The 25,089-nt window shown below is 36.0% G+C and overlaps 11 protein-coding genes and 2 non-coding genes across 13 annotated transcripts; 5 read left to right on the top strand and 8 right to left on the bottom strand.

Moving 5' to 3' along the window:
* Positions 1-189: 189 nt before the first annotated feature.
* Positions 190-1,020, bottom strand: C5L36_0E02710 (uncharacterized protein; the record flags this gene model as incomplete). Its single annotated transcript, XM_029467825.1, has 1 exon — positions 190-1,020. The coding sequence occupies one exon, from the start codon at positions 1,018-1,020 to the stop codon at positions 190-192; it is 831 nt and encodes a 276-aa protein (XP_029323685.1).
* A 385-nt stretch (positions 1,021-1,405) lies between these two features.
* Positions 1,406-1,479, bottom strand: C5L36_0Etrna8I. The gene has a single exon. It is a non-coding gene; the product is annotated as a tRNA-Ile (tRNA).
* A 1,694-nt stretch (positions 1,480-3,173) lies between these two features.
* Positions 3,174-4,913, bottom strand: C5L36_0E02700 (uncharacterized protein; the record flags this gene model as incomplete). The annotated part of the gene is made up of 1 exon (XM_029467824.1): positions 3,174-4,913. One exon carries the CDS (start codon positions 4,911-4,913, stop codon positions 3,174-3,176), a length of 1,740 nt encoding a protein of 579 aa, XP_029323684.1.
* A 393-nt stretch (positions 4,914-5,306) lies between these two features.
* C5L36_0E02695 (uncharacterized protein) lies at positions 5,307-5,537 on the top strand (the record flags this gene model as incomplete). The annotated part of the gene is made up of 1 exon (XM_029467823.1): positions 5,307-5,537. One exon carries the CDS (start codon positions 5,307-5,309, stop codon positions 5,535-5,537), a length of 231 nt encoding a protein of 76 aa, XP_029323683.1.
* Positions 5,538-6,024: 487 nt separating this feature from the next.
* Positions 6,025-8,025, bottom strand: C5L36_0E02690 (uncharacterized protein; the record flags this gene model as incomplete). Its single annotated transcript, XM_029467822.1, has 1 exon — positions 6,025-8,025. The coding sequence occupies one exon, from the start codon at positions 8,023-8,025 to the stop codon at positions 6,025-6,027; it is 2,001 nt and encodes a 666-aa protein (XP_029323682.1).
* A 531-nt stretch (positions 8,026-8,556) lies between these two features.
* C5L36_0E02680 (uncharacterized protein) lies at positions 8,557-13,962 on the top strand (the record flags this gene model as incomplete). Its single annotated transcript, XM_029467821.1, has 1 exon — positions 8,557-13,962. The coding sequence occupies one exon, from the start codon at positions 8,557-8,559 to the stop codon at positions 13,960-13,962; it is 5,406 nt and encodes a 1,801-aa protein (XP_029323681.1).
* A 58-nt stretch (positions 13,963-14,020) lies between these two features.
* Positions 14,021-14,710, bottom strand: C5L36_0E02670 (uncharacterized protein; the record flags this gene model as incomplete). The annotated part of the gene is made up of 1 exon (XM_029467820.1): positions 14,021-14,710. The coding sequence occupies one exon, from the start codon at positions 14,708-14,710 to the stop codon at positions 14,021-14,023; it is 690 nt and encodes a 229-aa protein (XP_029323680.1).
* Positions 14,711-15,299: 589 nt separating this feature from the next.
* C5L36_0E02660 (uncharacterized protein) lies at positions 15,300-16,370 on the bottom strand (the record flags this gene model as incomplete). Its single annotated transcript, XM_029467819.1, has 1 exon — positions 15,300-16,370. One exon carries the CDS (start codon positions 16,368-16,370, stop codon positions 15,300-15,302), a length of 1,071 nt encoding a protein of 356 aa, XP_029323679.1.
* Positions 16,371-16,834: 464 nt separating this feature from the next.
* Positions 16,835-17,788, top strand: C5L36_0E02650 (uncharacterized protein; the record flags this gene model as incomplete). Its single annotated transcript, XM_029467818.1, has 1 exon — positions 16,835-17,788. One exon carries the CDS (start codon positions 16,835-16,837, stop codon positions 17,786-17,788), a length of 954 nt encoding a protein of 317 aa, XP_029323678.1.
* Positions 17,789-18,000: 212 nt separating this feature from the next.
* C5L36_0E02640 (uncharacterized protein) lies at positions 18,001-19,014 on the top strand (the record flags this gene model as incomplete). Its single annotated transcript, XM_029467817.1, has 1 exon — positions 18,001-19,014. One exon carries the CDS (start codon positions 18,001-18,003, stop codon positions 19,012-19,014), a length of 1,014 nt encoding a protein of 337 aa, XP_029323677.1.
* Positions 19,015-19,455: 441 nt separating this feature from the next.
* On the bottom strand, positions 19,456-19,539 carry C5L36_0Etrna15L. The gene has a single exon. It is a non-coding gene; the product is annotated as a tRNA-Leu (tRNA).
* Positions 19,540-22,608: 3,069 nt separating this feature from the next.
* On the top strand, positions 22,609-23,748 carry C5L36_0E02630 (uncharacterized protein; the record flags this gene model as incomplete). The annotated part of the gene is made up of 1 exon (XM_029467816.1): positions 22,609-23,748. One exon carries the CDS (start codon positions 22,609-22,611, stop codon positions 23,746-23,748), a length of 1,140 nt encoding a protein of 379 aa, XP_029323676.1.
* Positions 23,749-24,010: 262 nt separating this feature from the next.
* C5L36_0E02620 (uncharacterized protein) lies at positions 24,011-24,610 on the bottom strand (the record flags this gene model as incomplete). Its single annotated transcript, XM_029467815.1, has 1 exon — positions 24,011-24,610. The coding sequence occupies one exon, from the start codon at positions 24,608-24,610 to the stop codon at positions 24,011-24,013; it is 600 nt and encodes a 199-aa protein (XP_029323675.1).
* Positions 24,611-25,089: the final 479 nt, after the last annotated feature.

Raw genomic sequence — 25,089 nt, 5'->3', positions numbered from 1 at the left:
TTCAGCTGAGGAGTACATATAATGAACAAAGATAAAGAGTGCTACTTACTTGATTTTACAAAGGATAGAGAGTAAAATATACCCAGGAGGTTCAGAGCATGGGTACTAAATTACTGTTCTTGAACTCGAGTTTTATATTGGTTAGTTTTACAGCCAAATGAAAGATGAACATGATCATGAGATCCACCCTTAGAGCATACGATCAATATTATCAGACATGTTTTCTTTGAGATTATCAAGATCATCCCACCATTTGAATAAGTAAGATTCGCAAATTAATTTGAACCATGGTGTGAAAACAAGGTTAGGATTTGCAAACATCTCCTTCAGTTCAACTTGTGAGACATACTTGACATCTTTAACTTCGTTCAAATTCGGATTAAATTTTGCATCCGCCTTTATAACTAGAATGTAATCAATCTCATGTTCTCCCCAAGGACCGTTACTTGGGGACATATAGTGGATTCTTGTTAAAAACTTAAAGTCCTCTAATGGAATATCAACTGCTTCAATTCCCAACTCATGGAATAGCTTTCTTTGTGCAGCGACCTTAGCACCATGGACAGAAGACTCTAGGTCAGTGATATCACCTTGATCTGCACCCAACTCAGATTCAACACAGAGAGGATGTGAGCAACAGGTATTAGTCCACATATCTGCGAACGTTATTTTTTCAGTTGCTCTTTGCTGTAATAACAACTTGTTTTCTGAGTTGAATAAAAAGACACTAAATGCACGGTGCAAAAGACCCTTTTTGATATTTTCCATAATGTGACAAAGTTTCTTAGTTCCTGAACCAATTGGAACATCATTGTAGTCTAGAACAATACAGTTTTCAGCCATCAGTTTGATTTGTTCCTCATCATGACCGCTAAACACATCTGCATCCTCGCTTTTTAGATCAGTTACACTTGATGATAGACCGGATGCTTGTTCTAATGGAATAACTTCAGGAAATTGTTTCAAAAGCTCCTCTGCACTGAGGCCTTTGATAAGTTTATGGTAGGCTGACAAACTCATTCCAAATTATAAATTAATATTATCTCTTGCTTATCTCAAAGGGCTAACCTTTTTGAATATAGACTGATCAAATGAAATTTTGCTGATCCCATTTATTTAGAAAACCAGGATTTGGCGTTCACTGAAAACAACAAACAGAAAAAAAACTTACTCGAAAACATCAAAATTTTTCTTTTTTTCCTTCTGCAGCAACAACTAACTTTTATAGTCTTTCCTAATCCTAGTGTATTCCAACATCAGGAATATTGGAAGTTAAATCTGAGATTATTTTCAATGAAAAGAAAGTAAGCAATTTTTTCATTTGGTAATTTATCATGGTACAGAACTTGTAAAAAGCTATGTTAAGCAACATGTTTCAAAATATTAATATCAAATAAAAAAGAAATGGTCCCTAGCAGGATCGAACTGCTGATCTTGGCGTTATTAGCACCACGCCTTAACCAACTGGGCCAAGGGACCACTGGTTGTTTTGTATTAATTACAGTTATTCATACCGATATTATTATATGCCTTTCAAACATGAGATTTTTGATTATTAGTTGCAAAAGCAAAAATGCAAATGTGAAAAAAATTAGAAAACTTTATTTGAATATTATGTTAACGTGGACAAGAAAATAAATTCTTATTTCAAAACAAGAAAGGCACATAAGATATACCAGAGTTGTTCAAAACGAAACCAGTTGTAAAACATGTCAGTTGAGTTAGGTGTACAATTTTGAATTATCGATAAGGCAAAGTTGATGATTTTCACTTGCGAACTGAATTGAACAAGACAAATCATCAATTACCTATATTCGAAATCAGTATTCAGCAGCAATGTACTGTTTTTGACTTGCTTTTTAAATTGCTCTAGCTCTAGTAGTAGTTATAAAATCATTCTAACCAACTAAAGACCATTTTAATAATCTTGACCAACGCATCGTAACCTCATATTTGAAGATATTTATAGTTCACTAGACATAACCACTGAAAATATCATTCTAATATGGTTGTAGTACCAGAGATCTGAAACAATCTCAAGTGGAAGATAATAATTAAGTAAAGTCGTTCTCCTAACTTGTTAAAAGGTAAGCTGGGGAAGGGGCGAATTTTCTCAACACAACTGTGAATAGAATATAATTATATATATATTAATTTTGGGTAAACCGAGAATGTAACAGGATGTATATAAAAATACCGGCCTTTACTTTACCTTAAGTAACACTGACTAGACATATTGTGCGTGGTTGTTACATTCCTTGCAAAAAAAAAACGAAGCCCCACAAAACATGTATTCCGGTAATCCAAAACGGAAACTGCCACTGCCAAATTGTAATAACATAAAGTAGTTAAAGGAACTTAGACAGATTGGATTTTGAACTTTAATTAATCAGCACTACAAAGCGCAAAAAAAAGACCTCCGTACATAATAAAAGCTAGGCATTCAAGTGGTGAAACTTTACAAAATGTTTCTGAAAATTAGAATTGAAGCTATAAGGCAATTGGAGAATCATTCGATTGTCATGATGTGATTATTGATCAAAAAGAGACAAAGGTCATTTTAAATACGGGTATCAAATCTTGTGTAATTAGAAGTCTACGAGAGGCACACAAGAAAGATCATTTGTTACATCTAGAGAACATCTGGCTAGATATACTATCGCCAATGCACAAATAGGAGTATCAATGTAATTAGATTTACTGATTATGGCATTTGATTTCATTTTAAGAGTATTTCTGCAAGTCTGGTTGTTTATGTTTCAAATTTGTTTTTCCGGTGACCAACTTTGTTGAATTTGTGAGATTTGTTTCACCTTTACGTCGATTGTAACGGTGAGAGTTTATCCAATCTATTATCTTCTTCTGAACTGCGTCTCATATTCTACCTTCATCAACTTGCCAAATAAGCTCTACATAGAGTAACTTTAGGGTGGATGAAGGTGCATCCTTTAGAACTCTGAAACACACTAAAGTCAAAGTATTTAATTGTATCATATGTTTTAATGTTCTGTTTTACGCTAATGCGGATATGCAGTACTCAACGTTTTGTTTCTTTTCTGATGTTAACCATATTATACAGTTACCCAGTATTTAGCCATGATAGAATTTAGTTTACAGCTAATCAATAGGCGTTAAGAAATCAGCTACATCATTAACTAGTCTCTACAAAATTTCTAGTTCAGTCCTTTAATCCCAATGTTTTGCAAATTAACCTTTTGGTCAATATTCCAAGAGATTTCTTCCAGCAATTGATTATCTTTAATATACTTGCTAATGCTGAAAATTGAAAAATAAACAGGTGTATGCTTGGATGATAGAGCAGTGGTTAGCTCAGCTAATCGATTATCATTTTCAAATTTGGAGTCATATTCCATAGAGATAATCCTACCCTTATCAACATCAAACTTCAGAGACAAGGTATTATTGTCCAAAGACATCACTATTTGAAATCTTGGTGTCTTACCAAAAATCCAGTCCCAAGATTTTAATTGTTTATACGTATCCCAAATTTCAGATGGTAGATCTAGTAAATCATTTATTTTCAAGACCTGAACCTCTAAGTTGCCAGTTTTGAGAACTTTTAAGTTATCAAAATCATGTTTATTGATTTTAGATTCCAAGTTAGTGGGCAATCCAAACTTCTCCAGAAAGGAATTAACAGATACATCAATGAAGACTTCGGGTGGGATATTAGTATTAGTAACAGGACTTGGGATAGAAGACGTTGCACGGTCAGTAATATTTGCCTTTCTTACTGGATCAATTTTTAATAATTTACTTAAAACCTTCAAATCTGAGTTCAGTAGCATTGTACCATGATGTAATGATCTGCCCTTTGATATTTGGAAAGCAGAACCACTGACCTTTTTCATATCTGATTTACGAACCATGTCACCTTTCTCGTTTATATCAAGTTGGAATTCTGTATATTTGTTGCTGTTCCATTTTTTAACAAGTTCATTCGTGAAAGCAGTACGCGAGAATTCGTCCTTTGATGACATAAAGGAAAAATTCATGTTACCTAAATCATGAACTACCGTACCACCACCTGAGAATCTTCTTAAAATAGGTATGGAATAGGTGGAGGCAAGTCTCATATTCACTTCTCTGAAAATATTTTGATTTTTCCCAACAACAATACAACTTGAATTTTTATAAAGTAGCAACCTCTTAGCAAATCTATTTACAGGTTCTCTAGGGTCTGGAAGATAATCATAAATATATTTTTCTAAACTTAAATTCAACCTTGGGTCTGTCAGCTTTGATATTATCACCAGGGGCAACTCCGTATTGATAATATCCGACAATTGTTTGAGCTTAGGCTGGCGGTTTAAAATAGCAACATCATCATTTCCCACAAACTCAGCCATTTCAGACCTTTTCCATGGCTCGTCACAGGAAGTTGTGTCTTTAAAGTAATTGTCTCTATTGTTTGGAACTACATGATTCTCCTTATCGAATTTCTTATTGACCATATCGGAAAGAAAGTTATCAGAAATCAACGGGTCATTGTCACTTGACAAAGACTTTTTGTTCATAAATTTAATGAATTGCTCAGTAGGCATTGTTTGGTATTGATTTAAGCTATCTCTCGGCAATTGAGGTAAGAGTTCTTCGCCTTTCAACTCAGCTGGCTCATGATCAATTGGAATGTCTGACAAATCAAAAGGGTCAAAGGGTTGCTCAGTCGAATGACCGTTGGCTTCAAAGGACCCTTCATAAAAGTCTGCCAAATTAGGATCATTTTGTAATGTATCAGCAATATCCTTTGGTTTCAAATTGAATTTATCCTTTGTTCCTTGGATCTTTACCGAAGAGGGAACTAGGGTAAATCCGGGCGGTATAGAATAACATCGGCAAATGTTGAGGGAGAAAATATAAGTGCAGAGTCTCTTCTGAGAAGTTCCTAACATTACCTACTAATTTCTTGCTAATTGTATATTCAATGTTTGGCCTAGATGGTGTCTCCCCAGACAAATAATTTTTCACTATAGTCTTTCAAAAATTTGTGGCTGGTTTGCAGCTAAAAATATCCCTCGTTTCGGAAACGGTCTGGCCGCCCAAACAAAGCGCGTCGCGGTGTTTTAAAATTGCTCAAAAAAGAAAAAAATAAACACGGCCCTAGCGCGTTTAACCAATGTTCTCTTTTTTTTTTTCAACAACATCTCATAATGCATGAACTTCGACTATAAATGGAGTGTATTCCCTGATTTCATTTGATATATTTCTATCAAGTTACTCAGAGCTTTTTTCACTTACCAGTTCCACTCACTACAGTCGTTCACTAACTCACAATCTTTTTAACAATGCAATTCTCTACCGTCGTCTTATTCGCAGCTTCTGCTTTAGCAGCTTCTTCCACCGTTACTGAAGTTACTTCTGCAACTATCACTTCTTGTGGTCCAGAAGTCACCAACTGCCCAGCAAGACACGATAACGGTACCGTTTCCTCCACCTACTCCGATGCAGCTGCAGCTCAAGGTTCTTACTTTGCTGCAGGTGCTGCTGCTTTAGCTGCAGGTGCTTTATTAATGTAAGATAATTCAAAATTAATTCATTTTTTAATGCTAGACAATTTCAGTTTTATTTCAATTTGTATTATTAATTTATCTTTTCATTTTAACACCTTTTAAAGCAAGCTTTCAAATTTTTTTATACTTTTATAATTAAGTTTAATGTTAATTACATTAGTATTTTTTTATCAATACTCTCACCTATGTTCAAGTTATTTGACTCTAGCACTCGTCGATTTGAAAAAGACAGTTCGATTGTGTACCAAAATGCAATCAGCCCTAAACAATTGCCAGGTTTTAGAAGCATTGTATTTCTACGATTGTAAACGAATAACCCAAATACTCTTTTTATAAATCGTGAGGTTAAAGTTCTTTTACAACTATCCCAACTTTTACTATGGTGTTATTATTGAACATCATAAACGAAAGGAACAACAGGTGTTTTAATATAGTTAAACTATATTTGAAAACAGGGGAAAAAAATCAGGTTTGTAATAAAATATCTAACTTTTCATTTTTCAAGGTCAGATTCCTCCATCATATATATGTATAGGAACTTCCTCCAGAGTTCACCAGCTTCAACTAAAATGTTTTCAATATCTCTGTTGGATTTTCGCCTCTCGCCATTAGAATTTTCATGGTTATGTTGTGAGTGGATGTTTGTTATTCTTTGGTTTTCATCATTTGTATTAACAAAAGAATTCATTTCACCCGAATCTGTTTTCAAGCTAGACAACCTGTTAAGTAGTGTCTTGATTTCACTTTGATCTAGTTCAGTGATGGTGTATTCTTTACTTTTTAGAAATGCAAGGCTGATGAAAATTATCTCGATGTGTGGGTGAACCTTCGAAAATGGTAATTCGTGTATGGGCTCAATATCATCCAATGATGGTAATTCAGAAGAAAGAGAATCAAGTGATAATGCGCCAAAAGTCGGTGTCTTTTCAATAATCACCAACGGATTCTCACTTTTAGAAATAGTCAAAACAGATTCTGATCTACAAGGTTTTGAAAAATGTTGTAAGGTTTCATCCTGTTTCTCATCAATAGCTTCATCACCATTAACGTCGTCGTCTTCACCACCAGAATCAAGTCCCAAATTATCTGGCTTGTTATTCCCATTTTCTTCTTCCTTTATACCATCTAGGGGAGTCCAAAACAAATCCTGACCTAACAAGTGAATCTGCTCTGATGTCAACTCTGATAGTTCTTTCATGTCAGATTCAAAATTTTTAATATCGGATCGATAGCCTAGAATCAAATCCCACGTTCTGCCTCTATCATATCTCGACCACACTTTACTACCATCATATTTTAACCACCATAATAGCCAATCACCATTTAAACAGTCTTCTTCAGCCATATAACTGTGTAACTCGGGCAGTAACTTCCTCATGCAAGATAAGAAAAAAGATACTCGATCTTTGATAGTGCCACCCAAATACGGAGAAATTGATAGGTGCTCGGAGTCTTTTAAAATTGGTAACATTTGTGTAGACTCATATTTTTTTGAATCTTCCAGCTGCGCAGGGTCCGGTGAATGTAAAATAACCAATGCCATTCTTTCATAAATTTCGGCAAATGACATCGGCTTATGTCCAATTGGGGGCGTATTCATCGGGCTAGCCGAAGGAGTAAACGAAACGGGTGAGTGGGTATATGGTGAATCGAAAGTAGTTGAAGAAGTTTCCGAGGAATATGTAGAGCGTGTTATCTTCTCAAAATAATTGTCATTGATATTTCTAAGTTTTGTTCCATTCCTAGCAATATCATCACGTCCGCAAAGAACAAATTGGGAATTTTCCAACGGTGGAACCCATTCAGCTAAACCTAAAGCAATCCACGTAAGTGATGAGTTATAATGAATAATCGACCCCCATTTTTTTAGAAATTTTATGATTGCATTCTCGATGACATCAAAAATCTTTCCCTGAATTTCAAACATATCTTTTATTTCGTGAGTTATAGTTTTCGGATAATAGCGTTCAGCAGACCTAAGGTATTTTCCCAGATCAAATCTGATTTCTTTTATGGGTACAGTGTAGCTCTTTATGTCACCACTGGTACCTTTCACGTCATGATTTTCATCACCATCTGGTTCTGCTTTCCTTTCTTCGTAATCGTCGAGATCGATTTCAACGTAAGGATTTTGAACAAATGGATGGCTTTTGAGCAACAATGGCCATATTTTGTGTCTCAAATGTGGAGGCAAACCAGCTTGTCTTGCAATCATAGATAACCCCGTGATATTCTGGGACTTCAGGAATTGCTGGCACAATTCAACTAATTCTGGAATCTCAGTGATAGGCAATTTACCATTATATCGTCTCCCTTGATACTTTGTTGACGAATTTGATATACTGACAGAAGACTCAGAGCTGGTAGGTGATGCACACCTGTAATGTTCATTTAGAGATTTCCGAGGGTTCGGTACAATCGTTGAGTCAGAATCAGTTGTTTTGGGTAATTCCAGAGAGGGACTACCAAGGGTGGATTCCGTTAGCGTCATCATGGTATCGTCACCTTGATGAAAAATATGTTCTCGTCCAAGGAGGATGGAAGAAACGGTAATAGGATTGACAGTTTTTACCTGCAGTCTATTTATAATTGTGGAGTCTAGTTGTTAGCTCTCCACGCTATAACTCGTGGACAGTTTTTTTATCCCAAGTGAGACGATGAGCAGATAAAAACACAGGATTGATGTTTTTTGAACAGATATCAAAAACCTTGTTTGCAGTTTTCGTTAGTATGGAAAATGAAGAAGGTGGTTGCCGCAGTGAAAACTAGTAGAAAAAATATTCGTTACCATGTTGAAATGATTTCTTAAGAAGTCACAAAGAATGAACTTTTTCTCAGCAAAATTGCGTTTTTCTTCACTATAAACGGGGAAAATCGAGAGCGACTTTCCGAATCCGGAAAATGCTACACAAACATGAATTCCCATAACAATTATTTGCCTTCCTGGGTAATTTCAACATGTTTCCAAACATTTTGAACAGTGATAGTTAAAGCATATCCAACCGAGAAAAGTGTATATTGATAAATGTCCCAAGACTTGCAATTGATTCAAAATGTCGAACTTAGGTTTGCTCTAGCCGATTCTACAGAGAAATTCCAGTCAGCTTTAAATACTTATTTGGCACCACTTCTTTTGAAATTTGCCGTGGATGATACACAAGTAAGAACTCAGCTAGCAAAAACAATTAAGTTCCTGTTGTCAAAAATCAATGCTACTTCTGAGCTAAAGTTGCCTGCACAGAGTTTGCTGAATCAAATAAGGGAACCAAATCTAAAGCCAAATCAAAATGCCACAATCGTTCAAAATTACACTCTTTTATTCTTATCTAAAGCTATTACAAGACTCTCAGAAGATGAAAGGTATGATATTTTTTTTAATTTATTGAATAATATTTCTGGCTTCACAGTATCTGTTGCGGCTAGGTTATTTAATATTTCATGTAAAGTTCTGGAACTTTCACCAGATGCCAATATGGATAGATTCTCAAGCTTGCTGGAATGTTTACCCGAAAAGGATAAACAGTTTCTTGAAGAAAAATACTTTAAGTTCATGTTGTTGCATCCGGTTACCGCTGGTGTAAATGGTTCTATTTCGAATAATATCACACAACCGGGATTATCTTCAGTTGATTGTTCATTTTTCTTTTATTATGCTGGTGTCACTTTTGACTCGTCGTCTTTGGCCCAATACAAGTTAAAAATTCTCAAATTCGTGGAAAATGCTGTAGGTATTGATAAATCCATAATCCTCATTTGTGCCAGCTGTGACAGTGATTCAAGAGTATCATCTTATGCTTCAACTTGTCTAAAAAGGCTTACTATTGATTATGAAAGTGAGGAACTCATAGGCATTCTAGCAGATTTATTTATAGGATCACATGAGAAACCTCCAGTTAAATCCCACCTACAAGAAGCGTTTCTTAGTATTTTCTGTAAGAGTAAAATAGCAGCCAGAAATGATCTCATTGAAAAAATTTCACCAATTGGTTTGAACTCAGAAAATTTGAAGCTAAAGCAAGCAACCGTGTCCTTTGTTAGATGGTATACTACAGTAAACTCATTGGACTCTAAAGGTGATGATACCGCTAAAAGAATTGGAGACCAATTGAAGCTCAACTTATCAAATGTCTCAACAGGTGGTGAAGATCCATATCTAATTGAAAACCGTCGATTTCAATATGAAACTCTTGGTCTTTTGCTGAAGAAATCAAAAAAGTTGCTAGACTTCTCTTATATTCAATTTTTGATTGATATGTTGGACATCGAGAGCAAAGATTTGAAACCTACAATTATGGATGCTCTGCTGGGAATCACTCTTAACTTGAGTTCATTAACAAATGAAGATAAATTGAAGCTTAAAAACCTGTTCGTTGACATTTTCAAGAAGGGTATTAGTCGCTTTTCAGATCAGAGCACTAATTTTGTCAGGTTTATAGCCATAAAGTACACAAACATACTTTTTCCTTTTGAAGATGCACTGTCTAGGGCTTTGAATATCTTAGGTCAATCGATACACGATAAAATTGAAACTATTGAGGAATCAAAAAGAGGTCTAAATCCATACCTTTTTTCTTTGGATAATGCTAATACGGGAGAAGAAATTCGTTTCCCTCAATTCCATGCAATAGTCAAATGCATTATTGAATATAGGGATCTTATTAACGCTGAAGTTGCGCTTTCTTTTGCTGTCAGAAGTTTGATTATGAATTCTATATCCTATCAGGATACAGTTGTTGCTATTGATCAGTACTGGGAAACAAGAGTCGATCAAGCATTAAATATCGATCCTGTTGTTAAAAAATCACTTCTCTCATCCCTGGAAACGTATGTGGATTTAGACGGCCGGTTGACAAATGATTATAAAAGTAGTGCCTTAAAACAGTTTATTGATTTTTTTTTCAACTCACTTATCCAGTCTAACAAATTGTCAAGTTTGATAACTCTGTACAAAATTATTTCGTTATGTCCTCCGGTGGTGACTGATTCACTAACGGTTCATATATCTTTTTTGATGGATAACGATTTTGAGAACATGTCCAATGAATCATACCACTATATTTCACAACTAACTGGTATCATTTGTACTTCGTTCAATGTTTCCAACAACGACCTAGTTTCTATAGTAAACAAACTACTAGAGGAGGAATCTATTTCTCCTTTGGCTTACGTTATTTCAAGGTTATATTTAAGGGGTAGACGTGATGTTTTATCTGAAGAACTGTTGTTGAAAGCTTTGGGGCTGGTTGAAAAGCATCTTAATACTTCTTCTACTAAATCGCTCGAAGTCTCACTTGATGCAATTTCACAATTTTCTATGTTTGGATGTCTCAACAGCACTTCTGCCCAGATTAACAATTATAAAGAAACTTTTATCAAGAAAATTCAACCTTTGGTCAAAAAGTGTTTAGAACCGGCAGTTTATGCATGGTGCTATTTAGGTCTTACAATGGCGGATGAAACCTTTCCGTCTTCCGAGAATACCATGTTTGAAGAGGCAATATATGCGACATATTTGACAAAACAAATTGATAATCTTTTTGCTCTGGGTGAAGGCTTGGCTATATTAAGTGATGGTTGGTCATCAAAAAATATGAAGGGATTAATTGACATTCCTGGCACTGTTCTTTCCATTGAGTTCTATCCAAAAAGGTGTGAGCCGATTTTGAATAATGTGCTCGCATTTTGTGAAAACCCGAAACCAAGTTTACGAAAAGCAGGTTGTATATGGTTACTTTCAATGGTTCAATACTGCACCGATGATATCATAATCAGCAGGCTTGAGGAAATTCAAAAAGCTTTTATGAGATGCTTATCAGACCGTGAAGAAATTATTCAGGATGCAGCTTCTAGAGGATTAAGTATTACATACGGAATGGGCAGTTATGAAGTAAAAGAGGCTTTGGTTTATGATCTGCTTGGATCATTTACAGACTCAAATAAGGCAACAAAAGATCTGATTAGTGGTTATGTTGATAATGACACCCAGCTGTTTGATGAAGGTGTAATGAATACCGGTGGTGGAGAATCAGTTTCAACATATAAGGATGTTTTAAACCTTGCTTCTGAAGTCGGTAATCCAGGTCTTGTCTATAAGTTTATGTCATTGGCTAAAAATTCTGCTTTATGGTCATCAAAAAAAGGTATTGCTTTTGGTTTAAGTGCAATATTAGATAAGGAGCAACTAGATAAGCTGCTAAAAGACAACCCTAACTTATCGAGGAAGCTAATACCTAAATTGTTCAGATATAAGTACGATCCAAATACATCCATTTCCAGAACGATGAACAACATATGGAATAGTTTGATCTTAAACAACAAGAAAACATTAGATGATAATTATGACAACATTTTCAACGAATTGTTGAATGGTATGGGTAATCGTGAATGGCGTATTCGAGAAGCAAGTACAGCGGCCTTGCAAGATCTATTGAGTCAATGTGATTTTGACAAATTCAAAAATAGTTTAGAGACTATCTGGATGATGGCTTTCCGAGCGATGGATGACATAAAAAGTTCCGTCAGGAAGGAAGGAGCATCTTTAACGAGGTTTTTGGCTAATATAATGGTTATGAAATTAAACAATTCGTTGAGCAAGAGTGGCCAAGAAGCCATTTTGAAGCAATTGATTCCATTCTTTCTTGGTAATAGTGGCTTATTAAGTGATGCTGAAGATGTAAAAAAATTTGCATTCGAAACTTTAATGAAATTGATTTCGACTTCCTCTCAAAGCTTAAAACCTTTTATATCAGAAATTGTTAAACAGTTGATTTTGCTGATGTCTTCGGTTGAGCCTCAAGCGATAAACTACTTGACCCTAAATGCTGATAAATATAATTTGAAGATTGAAGATATTGATTCACATAGGTTAGGTGCCGTGGGTAGCTCTCCATTGATGGAAGCCATTGAAAAGTTGATGGACTTATTAGACGAATCTAACATCTCTAATTTTATTGAGGAATTAGAAGCTGCGGTGAAGACGGCCGTCGGTTTACCATCTAAGGTTGCGGGCTCCAAAGTCATTGTCATTCTGATCATGAGGCATTTTTTTATTATCGGTAAACATGGTGACCAACTGTTGAAGATTGCCAGTAGTCAAATGAAAGATAGAAACGAAACAGTTGCTAAATCTTATGCAATAGCATGTGGTTATTGTATTAGAGTAGCATCAAATAAAAAGATTGGTTCGTTTGGTAAGAAGGTCACTAGATATTATTTTGAAAAAAGATCTGATAGCGGTACTGATGATAAATTACCTAAGGTATCCTCGATTGCTTGTGAATCTGTTTCAAATTTCTCTGGCGACCAATTTCAGTCACATGCATCATTATTCTTACCCTTGGCATTTATTGCTAAACATGATCTTAACAAGGAAATTGCAAAAACATTTTCTAAGGTTTGGTCTGACTATACAAATTCCAGTGTTAGTGCTATTAAACTATTTTTCCCGGAAATCATCAACTTGATTAACAGTCATATTAATACCCCAGCTTTTGCCTTGAGAAGAACTATTGCTTTAACTATTATTGAAATTATTGATGTTTTAGATATTAGAATAAACGAACTAAATCCGGGACATCTTGCCGAATTATATAAGATATTGTTGGAGTCGTTAGATGGACGTATATATGATGGTAAGGAAAAATTACTTGACTCATTAGTCAATTTAGCATGTAAATCATCGAGCTTTCTATCCAAAAATGATGAATTATACCAGAGAGTCGAAGAGCGTGTTGTTTTTGAAGCCAACAGAAAAAACAAACAGTACCAAAAGTTTAGTGTTCTTGCTCTTGGTAAGCTCCTATCTGTCTATCACGAGAAAGACTCACTTTACGATCAGTATGTTAATCTTGTTGACCAGTTACTGGAGTCAAGCGTTAATGACTCTGATGATAGTGATGATGACGGCGATATCACCATGCGATCAGATTCTACTCCTATAAAAAAAACTTCGTTGGTACAAGTGAATCTTACCCAAGCAATTATACTAAATCTCATACAGTCGTTATCTAATGGTAACTCCATTAATGAGAAGGTATTACGTTATACTTTCGATACTACCATAACGTTTCTCAAATCGACATCTGTTGACCTCCTTCCTACTTCGGATGCTAAATTCAAGTTAAAACAGGGAATCTTGTCTATTTTGACCAGACTAGTGGAGCTTAACAAACCTGGCCTTATTAACAATGACTGGTACAATGATAAGGTGATAGAGGTATGGGAGATAGTAGGATCACTCACTAGCACTACTGACAATTTACAGCCTATTCTAGTTGGATTTGCAAGAGTTAGTGGACTTATATTAAATCAGCTCCAAATCAAAGATGATTATACAAGTTTAATAATTCGGGAATTAAAGATTTTAAGCTCAGAGAATGTTAGTCCGGTAGTGACTATCGAATGTGATAAGATATTGTCTAAATTTAAATAACTACTGTGGTTTATATATTATTGATTAAACTATGAACAATCGCTTGTTGATACATTTATCATGCACCACCTCTTAATCTCAAAACCAAGTGGAGTGTCGACTCCTTCTGGATGTTGTAGTCCGAGAGTGTCCTACCGTCCTCTAGTTGTTTACCAGCGAAAATAAGTCTCTGCTGGTCTGGCGGAATACCCTCCTTGTCCTGGATCTTCGACTTGACATTGTCAATGGTGTCGGATGACTCCACCTCCAATGTGATTGTTTTGCCTGTTAGTGTCTTGACAAAGATCTGCATACCACCTCTTAATCTCAAAACCAAGTGGAGCGTCGACTCCTTCTGGATGTTGTAGTCCGAGAGTGTCCTACCGTCCTCTAGTTGTTTACCAGCGAAAATAAGTCTCTGCTGGTCTGGTGGAATACCCTCCTTGTCCTGGATCTTCGACTTGACATTGTCAATGGTGTCGGACGACTCCACCTCCAATGTGATTGTTTTGCCTGTTAGTGTCTTGACAAAGATCTGCATACCACCTCTTAATCTCAAAACCAAGTGGAGCGTCGACTCCTTCTGGATGTTGTAGTCCGAGAGTGTCCTACCGTCCTCTAGTTGTTTACCAGCGAAAATAAGTCTCTGCTGGTCTGGTGGAATACCCTCCTTGTCCTGGATCTTCGACTTGACATTGTCAATGGTGTCGGACGACTCCACCTCCAATGTGATTGTTTTGCCTGTTAGTGTCTTGACAAAGATCTGCATTTCTATAGTTGGTTTATGATGTATGTTATACTTGTTCAAAAGAAAACAGAGAAAAAGCAAGTAAGAATAAGAAGAAGAAGAAACTAACAAAGAGAAGGAAGAATAGTTTAAGATAAATCACAAAGTTGGGTGGCAAATATGTCCAAGGTGGCAAATGGGAAAAGCAGCCACCTCAAGAGACCCCTTCTCCTGCAAGTTCCCCCCCCTCGCGCGGCTCAGCGCTTACTATTCCTTATCAGAAACATTGAAGGCAAAAAAAAAGAAACTGCTAGAATCCACAAAAATATTTTCTGCGAACTCCGAGATCGGAGAATTGCACGGAGGCTCAGCGATCGGTTTTAGATTTATTTTCAAAAGGGGAGAGGGTATTTGAATTTTTCCTTATGTGTGTAGATAGAAAGGGGAGAATAAGGAGAGAGAGAGGGGAGGTGTATAAGATGGTATTAAATGGGATGAGATGGATGATATGGGTGATATGGGTGATATGGGTGATATGGGGGGTGCACTCGGGCGAAGGTACACAAAACCGGCCAAATAGGGATGTATGCGAATCCTAGTGTTGAGGATATATATATGAGGATCTTTGTAGTTACAGGGTGCCACGTAGCGTTGTTATGGACGACAGGACACTGTTGTCGTAACTTGTTGGTCCCCGTTCAAAGTCCCAGGCATGTTTTAACGAAGGGTTGATGATATACCCAGGACCACTGGGGCCGTAGTCCTCATTTCTTCCATAACCGTCGTATCTTCCGTGCCCTCCATACCTGCCATACTCGCCATACCTGCCATAGCCAGCACCTCTAGCAAATTTGTTGGGGAAGTAGTCAGAAATGCCTCGATGCAAATCGGTACTGGCCATGTCTACCTTAGAGGTAGTAGAATTCTTGGATTGCACCTTTATGTTTCCGCCCAAGAAATGCCAAAGATAGAGGGAGCCCTGGACGATAGTTATGGCCAAAGTTGCACATAGAATACCTACAGGTTTGGAGACTACTGTAAATGAGAGAATGTTCATAGTCAGCACACCTCCAACACCGACTAAATTTCCTAGCACAACCATCAACCATGTGATGGCAATGCAATTAATAATGAAAAAAGATGTCAAGACACCCAAAATTAGCAGTAAAACATAATTCTGAAAGGGGAGAAAGCCCAAAATTGTGTAAACCTGGCATATCAGAGCAGCAAGTAAACAAATCAGCTCGGCAATATATATGTTGGATTTGTACGATTTCTCCTGAATTGAATAGGCAATATCAAACATCTCAAGTGATGCTCGGCCGGTACTGTTGTTGTTGTCGGTAACAGAGAAAGAGGGGACTTTGGACGAATAGGCAGCATCCATATCGCTCGTGTACCCACAGTTCAAGTTGTCCTTGCCATCGGTAAAACTAATACATACACCCCTGTATCCGACTTTGATTACAAACTCATCAAGCTTCTCGTGGCTATGATTTTTGCTATATTGTAAGGAGAGTAAACTATAGATATCACTGCTCGAGTTGAACTTGTACTCAATAAGTGCCAAACTATTGTATGCACTTGAATCATGCGTAGCACCGTTCAAAACAAAAAATATTAGTGCAATATTCACAATTGTTAAAATCAACGCCAGTAGTTTGGGGAATTGCTTGACTAGTGTTAGTCCGCATGTAATCATTGCAATCTATATACTCCTTCTTTTTTCCTCCTTCGAAAGTTTCGAACAAATGAAAACTACAATAGTAGCCAACTATTCATTTTTCCAACTCCAAAAGATTTCTCTCTTCTGTACGAGCTACACATTGGTCCTTATATAGGGCCCTCTGCAATACCATGGTTTCTCCTAGTGCATTATACCCTTAAAACTACCATGAAACATTTTTAGGGGAACGCACCCCCTACCCTCACATAATGAGAAAAATAGAATGCCCACTTTTTCACTTGAATGGCCAATAAGAGAAATTGAAGTCTACTCTACCGGGTTTACTTATTCCGAACCTATTGTTTTTCCTGTATAAATAGGAGGTGATTTTCTCCGGTGTCTCAGGTTTGTTTTGCATTTTCTTCATTCTCTACCCCCCCCCCATTTTTACTGTAACTAGATCTTTGGTCTGCAACTTTGTGGGAAAAAAAAACTCGAATATGCTCAAGACTAATTCTTTAAGAATCGCTAGAACGCCACTAAAGACATTGTTCCCTTCTATTGTTCGTTTTGTTCACAATACAAATGGACTCCTTGACTATGACATTCTAGAACCTAAACAGAAATCCCACATACCCCCTGCTATTTTCTTACACGGTCTCTTGGGAAACAGGCGTAACAATAAGAGTGCTTGCAGAATGCTCGCTGAACGTCTCCAAACACCCTTCATTCTCCCTGATTTGAGAAACCATGGTACCTCATTTCATGCTGAACCTTTTACCTACAAAACAATGACAGATGATCTCAATTTTTTGATTGATAATTTACCAGAGTCAATTCCTAAAGATGAAGGTTTTATCATTTTAGGACATTCAATGGGTGCAAAGGTTGCAATGATCCATGCACTGAGACATCCTGATCAGGTGAAAGGTGTTGTTTCTGTTGATAATATCCCTTATGTAAATCCAGATAGATCGTTGGACACTTTTGAAAAATTCCATATTTCAATTAGATTTATATTGAATTGTATTAAGAAACATCCCGAATGGACATTGTCTGATTTAAAAAAACACATGATGAAATGGGTCGAACCTAGCGAACTGATTACTGATTATTGGTTGGCTAATATTACAAGGAGAGGCGGTGTTTTAACTCCAAAAGTTCCGCTTGAAATGATCAATAATTCCATTGAAGAAGTTTTGGATTGGAAACTAGAAGACTATGGTGATTTAGAAGAATACGCTCATCAAAAGAACATGCCACCTCTAACGATCATTAGGGCAAATTATTCCAAAATTGTCGGAACAGACATTCATAAGCATGCAATACAAAAATACTTTCCTGATTATGAAATCGCACCAATTGACTGCGGTCATTGGGTTGTCACTGAAAAGAGACCCGAGTTTGTCAAAATTGTTGAAGATTGGGCTTTTAGAAGATTTGGTCCTGTTTAAGTTCTACTCTAAAGATTACGACTCTATATAGGCTATTTATTTGAAGGATATTTTATAAATTTTGTACATCTAAACGTATTCCATTTTTTTAGTTGATACTGTAATTTCCAAAATAAGATCTACATAAAAAAATGAGCTCGGCTTGAAGAAAGAAATTTTATGCAGTTCATATTATAATTATTTTTTTAGGAGATAACAGCAACCAGCTCAAAATGGTCTCCAAACTAGTCTTCAAGGGAGATAAGACTAAGAATAAACCAAAGAAAAGAAATTCAAATAGAGGTACTGAAAAGGCTACAAAAACTGAAAGGTTTTTCCCTATTAACGGGCGATTAAAAAAAATGAATGAGATTGACCTCAATAGCATAACCACAGGGTGGACTATACTCTTCCCCATAGATTTAACATATGCTAAAAAATCCATAATCGATAGCAATTCAGGTAAGCTCCCCATAATTATTACTTTCGAAAATGAAGAAAAAAAAAGGATACTTGAAGAGAGAAAAACCACTGAAAATGGAGCCATCAAAACATTCCTGAAGTTTACCGATGATTTTGAAACTTCTGACCCTAACGCTATCATCAACTACACAGATGCTGTTTCGTCTCTACCAATTACAAACATTGAACCAAAGTCTGTAAACCAAGTTTTTATTTTGTCTGATGTGACCTCATTGTTTGGATCATCCAAAAAATTTATTGAGTCTAATAGCTCACGTGCATCGTTGTATTCCATTCAAACTACCACTGGTAAGTACTTGATGCATAATTTGAGTACAAATGAGCTAGAGTTATCTGTGACCCTAACTGAAAATAGCGTTTTCACCCTAAATCATTATCTTCTTGATGGGATACCCAAGTATAGGTTATGTATTGGGAAAAACACCACCCAGACTATGGTTATTGCAGGTTCAGATATACCAAAAGTAATTAATGATGAGGAAGATGTCCTTGATTCTATATCAAGGTTTACCATCAAACTAAAATGTGAAGATGCATACACCACAAAACAAATTCTTCAAGCATCATATGATGAATCAAGGCCACAGGAATCTTCAGGTTTTATTAGTGGTAACGTAAAGAAAACTGTATTAGATTTGGCAAAAAATGGATTTAAGTTGAACGACAAAATAATATCCGAAATCTCTAATGCTTATAAAAGTGGAAACTTGAATGAATGGGTTGTTGAATTTAAAGAGAAAAATGTACACGATAGAAGAACGTGAAGGAGGTTGACATAATTGATGTTTCGGTGCGTTACCAGTAGATTATGCGCCGGCGACATGCTAATAGAACCAATTAATGGTATAGTTGAGTATTGGCAATAATTGGGTAAGCCTAAGAGAACAGTTATTTCTAAGTAATCGTTGTAGATACTATTACATTACTGGTGGAAATTGTTCTTTGTAAGATCTTCTAGATGTCCTAGAAATGGCGAATCTTACTTCCGGGTTTACTATTCATAATTAGTTTCTACTATTTGTATTTAGCCAAAACCTTTAATTTCAAAATAATTTAGATACCTAATCTGAGAGACAATTTCGTCATCAGGAAAATTTCACCTGATATATACAATAAATGATGCAGCCTATTAAACAGTATGTAAGAAAAACAAGTAATTTCCAATTTATATAATCAGATGCCATTAGTCAGCAAAAGGTAAAAAATGAAGGAAGCGAGGTTCGAACTCGCGCGGACATGCGTCCAACAGATCTTAAGTCTGCCGCCTTAGACCACTCGGCCATCCCTCCAAGTCTCAATTTAAAATTGTTGATGGTGGTACGTACTTTAGAATCGGATTATTGCTTATTTATATCTTATATATTTTTATACGTTAGTTCTCTGAAAACATCAATGGAATGTTCCTTCTTTGTATAATAAATGTTTAATCTAAAAATAGCATTTTGAAGGATCTAATTATCTTCTAGAACTTCTGTCTAACCATATACAGTCTTCTTCAACCCGCTATAAAATTACCGGATTAAGATTTAGACAGATAGCCTTTCATCTGATCTCTGATATATACTGAAATTCAGTCACTAAGTTATGTTTTTTTTGGTAATGCAAATGTGGTTTGCTTTATCAGAAAAACAAGGTTTAGAAGATCAACCCCTTACCAACTGGTGAAAACTCTGATCTTTTTCCACTGAAGCTTTATTGAAATAAAAACAGCGACTTTATCAAATGATTTCCAAACAGCCTATAAATTTTGTTTCGGTTTATCACAAAACAGAGGTAACTTTTGACTTAATCTTTGACAGTTCTTGAAAGTGTCCAAATATTTTATAAGCTGATGATTATTATTTCTTCTATTTTGTAATGCTTTAAACTATATTCAGAAAAGAAAATTAAGGTATCAAGTCAAATTTGGTGTAAGGAAGAGTATCAAAATAAACAATCAGGAAGTCTCCCTTATAAAAAGATGCTATTTTTGGCAAAAAAAACAACAGAAATAAAAGTCTGGTACGCTTCTACCTTTTTCTTGGAACGCATTAAGCATTTATTAGAGCTTTGGCATTAAAGATTACTCAAAAAAAAAAATAGAAACTTCGTTTAGAATAGCATATTTTCTTACAAAAAAATAATGGTTGAAACGTGAAAAAAATACTGAATGTTGAAGTTGACAAAGGTTGAGACGTGGCCTGTTGTTTTTTTCCTTTTTTTTGCATTTATTTGGAGTGCAGAGGGAAACTTGTTTACTTTCTAAAAGCTTTTTATTTGGAAGACAGCCAAGCGGGTGTTGGAATGCGGTTTGTTTAAGTGCAATAGTTTTCGATTAAAATGAGTAATTGAAAAACCAAACAGTCTACAGTAATAAGAGTTTGCTTATTAGCACACAGCAAAGGAATTTGGTGAAACACTGCTAGCAATGCGTGTGGCAGAGCTAGAAAATTACTGTTTCTTAATTCATTTTGCTCATTTTTGAACTTCTCAACGCAAAAATAGAAATTTTGCCAATATTATTCGGCTTTTCTTGCATCTGATATCCATAGATCTCAAGCTTTACTTAGATTCTTGTTGAATTTTGGATTACTTCTAGGTATCTATCTTTATTGTAGCAATATAATTTTTACTAAAAGAAAACAAGCCAACGTGAAAAGTTTTACATGTAATAGAGAAGTACAGATAGTACGGTATTCTTAAACATCATTATAAAAAAAAGCTTAGTGTGGCAGAGCACCCTTTAAAGTGTATTTGAAACTGATAAGAGCAAGGCTTAACAAATTAGGTGGGTTTGGTTTAACCTTGATGTGATAACATCACCAGGGAAGACATGTCCAAGTAATGCTATATTAGTCCGTTTTTTGAGTAATTGTTTTTAAAATTTTCTACACGTTTAGAGGTTTTTCTGTTCCGAGGTTCTACTGCTGGGGGTTGTAATCAGGAAAGGCATTGAATTTTATCATTAAACACTGCTATAAGTGCTGCAATGTCAATACGCAAGGGTTGATGAATAAAGGCCGCTTTATATTTCTTCAGTTGATTACAAGATATACACACATGAATACATCTTTAAGTGCTTGGTGCAGCTACCAGAGACGCAGTTTCTGTTTATTTTTTTTGTTTCTTAACTGTACTGCCTGTTTTATTGTATTTTATACTATACTTGTGACGCTTATGTTACGACATTTTATTTTGCTTCAACTTTCAAAGAATTATTTGCTTTCCAAAGAAAAGAATATCATGCTTCGGTATAAACAGGGTGGCTCCTTTTATATCAAATACACATCTCCAGATGCATGAATGAAATACGAACAGAGAAAGCCAAGTTCGGTGAGAGAAGTCGCTGCTTCGATTTATTTTTACTCATTATAAGTCTTCAAAATCAATTCGTTTATATGCTAGTATACAATTCGTCGAGCAATAGGGTATTATTATTGATACTAATATATATTGGGAGTACTGCTATAAGCCAAACAGAAATGTTTAGTTAAGATTCCAAAGTAGAATTTAAGTTTTTTAGGTTCGGATATCATGTATGAATTCTGCGCTACATATTCTAGCCTGTGCATTGGTAACAATTCAGAGGCAGATTTCTTTATATTATTTTACTCATTATAATGGAGTATCAACGTGCTCGAAGTTATCTAAAACTCGTATAATCGCTTATTTGACGAATCTTCCATTTAGCCAGACGATAGCTACAGTTTGGTTTTGTTGATAAAATAAAGCAAGGCTTTGGTACTCCCAAAGCCACGTTTAATTGTCGCTTTCATGTTTTTATTTTAGAAAAATGCCAATTTGCCTATCTCTATATTTGTACTTTATTTTTCCTGGATTTTCGGCTGTTTCGGTTGGCATGCATTGGCTATTATGCAGGTATAGATAAAATTATTTGTCGTTAATACTTCAAAAATATATCGATATAGATATCGATATAGATACCACTTTTACATTGCCATACCAATCAACATCCATACTTCCATGCACAGGCGGATGTCAGGTACATAAATAACCACAGAAATCGTTGTTCTTACGAACCACCTCTCCCCCGTGGTGAGACACCACACATGTCTATGTGCGTTGAGGCTACTGGATCGTATAAATTCCCTTAATTTTGCATTGTTCCAACCTCGTAAAGGAATAGGCTTCACTCGTATAACTTTTATTCTCGCCGAGGGAATCTCGTAAAGAGAATCTCGTATAGTGAGTCTCGTATAGTTTGACTCGCTCGTATGTTGAAAAAAAAAAATGGACGAGTTGGAGATGTTGATAAAATGAATGAAAAGGTGGGCATCTGGCACATTGGTACAACTAGTTTTAATCTGATTATTTTGGTGTGTCTTTGAGGAATAAAACAACATCCACATATAGTAAATATGAGTCCTAGTGAAAATATCAAACTTGCAGAGAAGAATTTTCAAAAAGATAAAGACTTTGCAAAGGCAATGCATGGTAAAACCACTGAAGGTGGTGGTTTGAGTGCTTTAACAGGTAAGAATCAGGAGGCAAGTGCAGTTGCAATTGAAGGTTACTTTAAGCATTGGGATGGTAAGACCAGTGAGGAGGCTGAGAAGTCTAGATTGGAAGATTATTCTGCGTTAACCAAGCATTATTACAATTTGGTTACTGATTTCTACGAATACGGATGGGGTGCGTCATTCCATTTCTGTAGGTTCTTCAAAGGTGAGCCATTCAGACAAGCCATTGCTAGACACGAACATTACTTGGCATACAAGATTGGGATTGATGAGAATATGAAAGTTTTGGATGTTGGTTGTGGTGTTGGAGGACCAGCAAGGGAAATCCAAAGATTTACTGGATGTTCAGTTACAGGATTAAACAACAATGACTATCAAATCGAGAGGGCTAACAATTGGGCAAAGGCCAATGGCTTAGAAGATAAGCTGAATTTTGTCAAGGGTGATTTTATGCAAATGGACTTTGAACCTGAGAGCTTTGATGCTGTTTATGCAATCGAGGCGACTGTTCATGCTCCAGTGTTAGAAGGTGTTTATAGTGAAATCTACAAGGTCTTAAAGCCTGGTGGAAAATTTGGTGTTTACGAATGGGTGATGACTGATGCATATGACGAAACTAACGAAGAACATAGGAAAATTGCATATGGTATTGAGGTTGGTGATGGTATTCCAAAAATGTACAAGAAGGAAGTTGCAGAAAAGGCATTGAAGAATGTTGGATTTGAGATTTTGTATGAGAATGATTTGGCTGATAATAACGATGAGATCCCATGGTATGCACCATTGGCAGGTGATTGGAAGTACGTTCAGAATGTTGCAGACCTATGGACCTATTTCAGAACGTCTGCATTTGGTAGAAAAGTTACTACATTAGCTGTTGGTACTTTGGAGACTTTACGTTTAGCACCAAAGGATTCTGTTAAGGTTACTGAAGCGTTGGAAGATGCTGCAGTTTCATTAGTCGAAGGTGGTAAGCAAAAGCTGTTTACCCCGATGATGTTATACGTTGTTCAAAAACCTTTGAAAGAGGAAAGCTAGTTAAGTACACTATATTGATCCAACTTTTCGTTTCAATACGACTATAAAATAAAATTCGTTTGTAAAATCTAATATTCCATTTCCTTCGCTGAGCTTGTAATACGTAGACAGTTTAATATCCCGTGGGTGGATATGATACCATAGAAGCTAAAAGTATAAAATAGAAAATATAAAACGTTCAATATTGAAATGTGAGTTAGTGTTTAAGCTTACGCTTGCACTATTGTTAATATATATGGTGAAGTAGTAAGATTACAAAATATCAAACTTTTGATGCAACGGTCTGCTCGGACTGCAATTTGAGTGCGTTTCTTTCATAGCATTTATCCTTGCAAATTTTCAAGCCTTTACAGTTATGGCTCTCCAAAAGCCGATGTTTAGAACAAAATTTCCCCTGGCAAAACTGACAATCACCAACCATTCTTAAAGGGGTCGAATTACAATTTAAGAAGGAGCATTTTTTGGATTTCGATTTGGATCTTGACTTTGATTTGGTTTTGGCCTTTTTAAGTTGGACAGGATGAATGTCGACACTTGCGGCCTCGTCGTCAACAAGAGCGGACGATTCTGCCCTTATTCGTTCCAACATCATTTCCGAGTCGTTTGTGGTTAAATAGACTAGCAAATTTGAATTGAATTCAATAGATTCCGGTGTGATGTTATAGGAGGCGAGGGATTTCGAATGTTCCAACTTATGGCCACTATACCAGGCGTTAATTTTCGTGCAAGCATTTAATTCGTTGGTGGAGGGAATAAAGGCCACCCGAGCAGCTACCTTGAGGTCATCAACAGTGGCGTTGTCTGGTACAGTGAGGATAAGGATATCGTCTGAGATTGCTGGAATTCTGATGTTGATCTTCATTACTTGAAATCTATCTTCAAACTGGACAGGTATGTGCGTATGTATTTATGGTAGGATATCTCTCGATTTCAATTTAGATTTAGATTTAGATTTAGATTTAGATTTTAATCTCAATCTCTATTTATATCTTTTTGTATATGGATGTATGGATATCTATATATAGATGTATATATAAATATCAATGTTGATATAATTGTGAGAGTCTTGATATATGGGGTATCTCTTTGCTAGAGGTACAAGTCTTCTGACTGGTTAAATAACATTATAAGCAACCAAGTAATAAAAATGTGTGCAGCCATCAACAGAATGTGGCAACCATTTGTATTTCATCCTTTCCGTAATTTGCCCTTCTCCCTCCTACAGCCCCGATAAGAAAAGAAACGACTCGTGTTATGCCGCCGCAAAATGCGAAAACTCCCAATGGGGCACTCTCCCACCTGAGTTGCCCATCGCCTAAAGAGGAAATAAACTGGAACGCG

The sequence above is a fragment of the Pichia kudriavzevii genome, chromosome 5 (genome assembly GCF_003054445.1).
Source record: "Pichia kudriavzevii chromosome 5, complete sequence".
Taxonomy (NCBI): Eukaryota; Fungi; Ascomycota; class Pichiomycetes; order Pichiales; family Pichiaceae; genus Pichia; species Pichia kudriavzevii.
Note: the sequence above shows the minus strand (reverse complement) of the source record. Positions and strands in the feature narration are given on the sequence as shown.